The sequence below is a fragment of the Malurus melanocephalus genome, unplaced genomic scaffold, assembly GCF_030028575.1.
Source record: "Malurus melanocephalus ecotype Western Australia unplaced genomic scaffold, MMel_1.1 scaffold_1395, whole genome shotgun sequence".
Taxonomy (NCBI): Eukaryota; Metazoa; Chordata; class Aves; order Passeriformes; family Maluridae; genus Malurus; species Malurus melanocephalus.
Genome location: NW_026624627.1, coordinates 30,891 through 38,848, shown reverse-complemented (window position 1 = coordinate 38,848; position 7,958 = coordinate 30,891). Strand labels below are relative to the sequence as shown.

The following is a 7,958-nucleotide window of genomic DNA, read 5'->3' as shown; positions in this document are numbered from 1 at the left end:
CCCCCCGTGCGCGCCCCCGTGCCCGCTCGCTCTCTCTCGCGCGCTCCCGCGCTCCCCGCGGCGGATGACGTCATGCCCGCTCGGGCCGGGCGCGCCCGCGGTGGCGCGCGGCCAGGGTGACGTCACCCGGCGGGCGCGGCCCTGCCCCCACTGYCACCACGTGACGCGGCTCCATTGAGAAAACGCCGTCCCGCCGGCGCGGCCCCGATATAAGGGCGGGAGCGGCGGAGCGCGGCCGGGACAGCGGGACACTCGGGGACAGCGGCACCTCCGCCACACCGCCCTGCCCTTCMTTCCCAGCCTAACCTAACCATGGTGAACCTGCGGGTGTGCGCGCTGGAGTGCGAGGCGCTGCGGGGTTTGCTGCAGGAGCGCGGCGCGCAGTGCCTCGTCCTCGACTGCCGCTCCTTCTTCTCCTTCAACGCCGCGCACATCCGCGGCTCCTGCAACGTCCGCCTCAGCACCATCGTGCGGCGCCGCGCCAAGGGMGCGCTGGCGCTGGAGCACGTCGTGCCCAACGAGGAGCTGCGCGCCCGCCTGCGCCAGGGGCTGTTCCACACCGTGGTGCTGCTGGACGAGCGCAGCGCCGACCTGGAAATGCCCAAGCGCGACAGCACCATGCTGCTGGCGCTCGGCACACTCTGCAGGGAAGCCCGCGGCGCCCGCATCTGCTTTCTCAAGGGTGAGTGGCGCCGCGGGCGCCGGAGGGGTCGGAGGGGCCGGGCCGGGTCGCCCCGCTCGCCCCCCGGCCGCGCAGCGCTCACCCCGCGCCCCTCTCTCCGCTCTGCCCCCGCAGGAGGTTACGAAGCCTTCGCGTCCGCCTGCTCCGAGCTGTGCACCAAGCCGGCCGCCCCCGCCGGGCTCAGCCTGCCCCTGAGCGCCAGCCCCGCTCCCGGCAGCGCCGATTCGGGCTGCAGCTCCTGCGGGACCCCGCTCTACGACCAGGTGAGCGCCGGGGGGAGCGGGCGGAGCCGCCGCCGCACCGGAGGGGAGCGGAGCGGGAGCGGGCGCTGCCGCGGAGCACCGGGCGGGGGTGACCGGTGCTGTTCCTCTCTGTTGCAGGGCGGGCCCGTGGAAATCCTGCCGTTCCTCTACTTGGGAAGCGCCTATCACGCCTCCCGCAAGGACATGCTGGACGCTTTGGGGATCACGGCGTTAATCAACGTCTCGGCCAACTGCCCCAACCACTTCGAAGGGCACTAYCAGTATAAAAGTATCCCCGTGGAGGACAACCACAAGGCAGATATCAGCTCTTGGTTCAACGAGGCGATCGATTTCATCGGTAAATGAGCTCTCTTTACAGTCTGTGTTTTTGTTTTTTTGTTTTTTTTTTCTGGGTTAATATCCTCTAGGAAGTGATTTTGGGCATGGTTTTCCCCCGGTAAAAACTACATTTGAGTTTGGGGAATGGCATTCCACTGGGAAATTACACTCGGGGAGCATTTCCATTAATTTAATTCTACTCGCAGGCATAATCTTAGCCTTGTAAAGCTGTTTGAAATCTTGATTCAAGAGGCACTGGTCTTGCAGGAAAGAGTGAATTTAAGCGGATCAGTATTAAAGTAATCTTGCAAGACTGCTAAAGTGACCTGGAGGAGCTATTAGTGTAATTGGAATTGGAGCCCAGAGTGAAAATAGCTGCTTTCCTCAGGACAAAGAATCCCTTTGTCTCAAAAGCTCCGGGTGTGCTTCTTAGGCTAAGGAAGGGATGGATTAAAGAGATGTAAAACAGCAGCCTGTGCTTTTTCCCACCTCTGGAAGCAGTGGGACTTGTTTGCTAAGTGTGTGCTTTGATTCTTCCAGACTCTGTGAAGAACGAHGGAGGAAGGGTCTTTGTGCACTGCCAGGCTGGCATTTCCCGCTCAGCAACCATCTGCCTTGCTTATCTCATGAGGACCAACAGAGTCAAACTGGACGAAGCCTTCGAGTTTGTCAAGCAGAGGAGGAGCATCATCTCCCCGAATTTCAGTTTCATGGGGCAGCTGCTTCAGTTCGAGTCGCAGGTCCTTGCCCCCAACTGCTCMGCAGAAGCCGGGAGCCCCGCCATGGCCGTGTTGGACAGGGGGGCATCCACCACCACCGTCTTCAACTTCCCGGTCTCCATCCCGGTCCACACCACGTCCAGTGCTTTAAACTACCTTCAGAGCCCCATCACRACTTCTCCCAGCTGCTGAAGAGCAGGGGAAGGATGTGGCCAGGACTCAGACTTGCTGTCTCGGAAGTGCAATAACTACAGGGACAGTGTCACCACCAGTCACTTGTGTTTTGTGGGGAGTCACTCGCATGTCCCAGAAGGGTGTTGGAAATGGAGGGGAGCTCGCCCCATGCCASAGAAACCAGGTGTTTCTGCCTTCTCAAGCGAATATCTGGATGTCTGCACAGAGATCAAAGGACACTGGCTCTTCCTGAGCTGTCCCTCCTTGTCTTCTGTCTGTCCTAAGCCTGCTCCATGTTTAGTAGCATGCTAACCAGTATTCCCATTCCTGGACACTTTGAGCAACACTGATGCTGTCCCCTTTTATATGACAGTCCTATTTATTTATTTTTACATTAGTGCATTGTTGTTGGGTTTTTTGTTCTTTGGTTGTTTTTTTTTTTGCCTTCACAAACGTAAAGTTTCATTTCTAGAGAAACCAAATACCTCAGTATTTTTTTGGTACTATAATCCTGTGTGTGTATATCTGTCAGCTCTTCTTGTTTCCCAAGCACTGACATGAAAGCACCAGGCGAGTGCTTCTTTTTTGAGTTGCCAAGGGTTGTATGTTTGCTGATTTATTTATGATGTGAAATAATATATTTCTTCTTATGAAGACATAGTTTTGTTACATGATTATAACTTTTTTTATACAAATGGAATAAATTATGATATTTCTATTGAYCTGGATTATATATTCTTTAAAATACTGCAGTTCACAGTCCCAAAACTTGCATGGCAGCTCCCTGGTGTGGAGCTGTAATTTTCAACTCTGCTGGCCTCGGGTCTTGACTGAGAAAAATGCATTTAAACAGCATAATTTACTAGAAACTACTGCAGGTTCTTAACCTGAGCTTTTCATTGTCCCCGTGTAATTGTGTGCAGTGGCAGTGAGCCAAGGCTGGTTTCTCATCTGGGAGTGCATTTGGCTGCCCTGATGGCTGTACAGTTTGAACCAGCTGAGCCTTGGGCACTGGGCTACSGTGAATTTAAAATAGTCCTTCTCCTAAGAAGGAGGAATAAGCTTCCTTACTCCTTGTTTACTTTTTAATGCTTGAAAGGTTAAGTCTAAAAATTAACCTGTTAGTAACAGATCTCYRAGGCTTGGCACAAACTCACAAAGTGTTTTCTTTTTCTGTCCCACCTCCTTAAATCCTTYTTGCAAYTCAAACWGCCTCTGATACCCAGAGTGAGGCRTTTGGCTGGCTGGRCTATCTCRGTAAACAAATCAGGGCARGAGGARGGATCAGGTAACCAGCAAGTCACCRATTTTCTTAGCCAGACCCAAATAAATCCTTTCCTGCTGGAGATTATCACTAGAGTGACTTGGATCTGGTGTTTCTGTTGGGCAAGGAGGAGAATTTATGTAGAAACTCAAAAAGCCAGGGCAGGAGCCGCAGGGTGATGGGCAGCAAAGGGTGCAGTGTTCCTGCTGGGTCCTGGAGCAGAACTGCACCTTCTGTGGGTTCTGTGGGGCAGGGCAACATCCCTTCCCAGGGCAGCTGAAGGGGCTGAGATGCAGCTGGAAGCTCCATTTCCCAGGCAGRGGAATGCTGGTTACAGGGATGCTGAGGGAGCAGCAGGACTCTGGGTTTCTCATGTTCACTCCAGAAGGGAGCCACCAGTCCTTGGATAGCTGACACTCAAAGAGTCAGATCCAACTTTTGCCACAACAAAAATGGTTTTGCTCAGGCACACACAGCAGGTTGTGACTGTAAAATCAAGGAATTTTAGCAGTTGTGATCTGGAGTTTATAGACAAAGGTTTTTGCGAGCATGAAGCAGTTTTGCTCTCATCACGTAACAAGATGAGCGAAGCACCTCAAACTCCTGCTGCAATCCTGCGAAGTACCTGGGGTATTAATGGTGCTGAAATCCAGGACTCCTCTCCTGGGAGAAGGTGCCCTTGAAGGACAGGATGATGCACTGCTGCCTCTGAAGTTCTTCCACGTGAGCTGCCCCTCCGAAGCAGCTCTGCCGTCAGCACCGCGCGTCAGCCCTCACCGACTTTCAACCTGACACCGAGGGAGAGAAAAAAAAAATGGAGCAGCTAAAAGGAGGAGAGATCCCTGGGCACTGAGTGATGAAGTTAGAAACTTATTTTCCTGAAGTGTACCTGAACCTCAAAGTGAATATCTTCCCCAAAACCGGTCCCGTGCTGCAAATCCTGCAAAACCTCTTGGTCCATGGAAAATCCCTTGGCACGTTGAACCTGCCATTGCTGTCCTGATTAAATATGCAAGACTGTCTCTGAATTTGGGAGCCTTTTTACACCTGCARTAAAGGGTGGAACAAACTTTCACCTTCAAAGCAAAGCAGAGCTCGTTCAGTGGAAAAATACAACCTTGGCAGCCCTGGCCGTGCAACTGATAAAAAAAAAAAAAATAATTCCTGCCTGTTAATCGCAATTCAAACAGAAATCCGCTCCCTGTCAGCCGCGGGAGCTTGTTTATGTGTGTCTTGGAACAATAAAACTCATTACCTGGCAGCAGATCAGCTTTTATAACCTAAGCAGGCACCTGACAGAGGGGTGYAAATGGAGCTGTTTCAGCACAAAGCTCGCTGTGACAGCCGGGCTGCGCTCCCGGCTGCGCTTCCAGCTYTGGCATCCCATGCCCTGTTCCCAGTCTTTATCGGGATCCTTCTGCTGTTCCCTGTAACCCGACTCTGACGCTGCCCAGTCTCAGACTCCTGGGAACTTTCTGTGGATGGGATCGCGCCCAGATCCCAAACTGTGCAAACAGGGGAGGATCAGGAGGGGAGAGAGATCAGAGTGGCACTGGCAAATGTCACTTCCATGGGACAGTTTTGGGGAGATGGAGAGGATCAGGAGGGGAGAAAGATCAGAGTGGGACTGGCAAATGTCACTTCCATGGGACAGTTTTGGGGAGATGGATGGGATCAGCTGGGGGGTTTGCTGGGAGCAGTGGGGCAGGAGCCCCCCAAGTGGAGCTCCATTTTCCATGAACCAAGGGGTTTTGCAGGATTTGCAGCACGGGACAGGTTTTGGGGAGATATTCATTTTGAGATTCCGATACACTTCAGGAAAATAAGAGGAGGGTGGCTGGAGGAGGAAGGTGCCTTGCTGGCACAGCTGGGCTTAACTTTGTGTAAGAATCTTCGCTTTTCACCTCTTATTTGTTGTCCCACCTCTKCTGCTCTGATAAAAATATCAAGGCACACAGTTCACTCTGGTTTGGGGCTTTAAACTCTCGTTTCCCTGGCTCCAACACTCCTGGCTGCCCCCTGTGCTGGCAGCACTCAGCTGAGCCCATCTCCTGGTATCCGATCCCCACAATCCTGGCAGGCCCGTGTGGGGCTTCCAGTTTATATAAACCCAAAGCTCTCCGGTTGCACACATCCCCATGGAAACCACGAGGAGTTTCCCTTCGCTGAGGACGGCGCTAACATCACTTCCTGCTGCTGACAAACCAATTTGTCATGAAGTGATAAAAAGGCATGGTTTGTGTTTGAGCAGGAATTGGCTCCGGGCTTTGTTCCTCCCGAGCCAGAGGCTTCTCACCCGCCCCAAAGGCAAACAATGGCCATTGTGTGTCCTGGGATGGGGACACAAGGACAAACCCTTGGGGTCCCCAAAACGCTGCAGAATGGACATTGACACCCTAAAAGTTACAAAGAGAACRCGAATCGTGACAACATTTAGCACAGCACCCACAGATGTGTGTCCCCACAGCCCAGGGTGTCCCTCCACAGGAGCTCTGTGTAATCCCCCCAGCCAGATGCAATACCCAGGGGACACAGCCTACCCAGTTCTCACATGACAAACAGAGCCAGAGCTCCCGATTAGACGTGTCTTGGGTAATCCCCTTGTCTCAGAGCTTTTGTAATCAGCGCTGGAGAGGTGCAGGCTGTGCTCGGGYTTAGGGACTATCCTGAGTTAGTCACCCTCAGGATCAGACTCAGTGCCACAGGGATGTGTGATGCCATCACCTTGGAAAAAAGGAACATCACATCCAGATCTCACCCGGGCAAATCCTGTTGGCCTGGTTACCGCCTGGGTTTTTGCCTCTGCCTGGCTCCAGGGGAGCAGAAAGGGTACTGAGAGGGGTTTGGAGTTGGTGTTTAAGTCTGCAGACCCCACTCCCCAGCTGCACACTGGGGTGGGGAGGAAGGAAAGGTTGTGATGTGTGACTGTCGCAGTATGGTGACAAATCATGACACCTCCAACCCTTCYAAACCTGTTTTGTACCCTTCTGYCRCTCCAGCAGCACTGTCTGTGACASASMMMRSSCAGCCAGACTCTGCCCAGGRCTTTGSCTTCCCCAAATCTGTTCCCATCCAAGGCCRGAGGGAGCTTGGGAACGCAGCTCAAACACAGGCTCAAACCCACTCATGCTGAAAGAACAAATTAGCTCTGAGGTTTGTGCTGTGTGGGGCTCCCATTCCTCTGTTCACTACAACACAGAGCCAGAGGCTGCAGCTGATGGGGGCTGGCAGTCCCGGAGTGGGGGCATTGTGGGCTCTGTTAGCACCATCAAGGGTGGGAAAGGTTAAGTGGGATCAAGGTAGGGAAGGAGGGACTGGGGAGAAGCAGGATTTTCTGGCTGTGGATTTTCTCCCCTGCTGGGGAGAAGCAGGATTTTCTGGCATTGCTGTGAGAACTTGGACCTGGCTGAGTCTGTGGCCATGGGATCCTGAGCACGACCTCCAAGGGATGAACCCAGGTACCCGAGGGGACACAGCTGAACTGCTCTACTGCTGGGCTGGGTAAAGGATTCCTGCTTTTGGGAGCTGTTTCCCACTTTGGAAGTGTGGTTGTACAAACCTGCGCCTGTCTGGAGAGCGGTGCCCATGTCCCACCTGGACCTGACACTGTCAGTCTGGCACGGAGCGAGTTGGCTCTGTTATTGGAAGAAAAATGGCCAAAACCAGGGCAGGAAGGTTTGGTTTTTGTCCCTCCATGGTGTGGCAGCCTGTTCTCCATGTGTGGGTTGGTTTTTCCTTGCCATGGGCATTTTCATTTCCAGAGTTCTGTGGTGCCCTGAGTGGCCGCTCTCCCGGCTGGCAGTGCCAGGCTGGGTGTGCTGAGCCACCAGTGAGACACTGAGGGTGTTTGAGGGTGTCTGAGGGTGTTTGAGGTGGCTGAGGRTGGCTGAGGATGGCTGAGGTYGGGCTGGGGGTTTCCTGCGGGCTGCTCGGGCTGCAGCATTTGCGTTTGCGTTTCCTGCGAGCCGCGGCGATGACTCGCTCCGGGCTTCCCCTCGCAGCCCTGGCACGAAGGGCAGAGCTGAGATCAGACCCCGTGGGCAGCTTCCCGCTCCCCTTTGTGCCCGGGGGTGGCTGTGGGTGATGCCAGGTGGGCGCTCAGAGGTGATGTGCTGCCGGTTTGGGGTTTGGAGGTGTTTGAGAGATGCTCGTGGGTGTACTCAGTTTATTGGAGGAGGAGGATGGAGCCCGGCTGATAACAGCGGGCACAGGAACCCCGTTAGATCTCACCCAGGTTTTGTTTGGTGCTCAGACCGGGTGAGTCAGGGCTGTGGGAGCAATAATTTCAYCAGCCAGTTCATTCCAGTCTCCTGATTGTCTACACCACGGTGGGGTTATCACAAGTGCCACGGAAAATGCTTCATTTCTCATCARAGGGTTCTGTGTGACACCAGTGCCTCTCATTTCAATACATTTTCATCCCTAAACTATAGGCCACGTTTAAAAATAAACCCCCAGAGGACTCTAATATGACGTGGTTACCGTCTAACTCAGTAACCAGTTGGCTACAAATTAACAGGTTCTTACTACACAATGTA

At 53.7% G+C, this 7,958-nt stretch overlaps 1 protein-coding gene across 2 annotated transcripts; it reads left to right on the top strand.

Annotated features, from left to right (window-relative positions):
- Positions 1 to 212: 212 nt before the first annotated feature.
- On the top strand, positions 213 to 2,878 carry DUSP1 (dual specificity phosphatase 1). Of its 2 annotated transcripts, XM_057387830.1 has the most exons (4): positions 217 to 682; positions 797 to 945; positions 1,063 to 1,282; positions 1,804 to 2,878. In XM_057387830.1, exons 1-4 carry the CDS (start codon positions 313 to 315, stop codon positions 2,172 to 2,174), a joined length of 1,110 nt encoding a protein of 369 aa, XP_057243813.1. In that variant the 5' UTR covers positions 217 to 312; the 3' UTR covers positions 2,175 to 2,878. The 2 variants fall into 2 exon arrangements, with proteins under 2 accessions (XP_057243812.1, XP_057243813.1); XM_057387829.1 differs by having other exon boundaries at positions 213 to 945.
- The last annotated feature ends 5,080 nt before the right edge of the window (positions 2,879 to 7,958 follow it).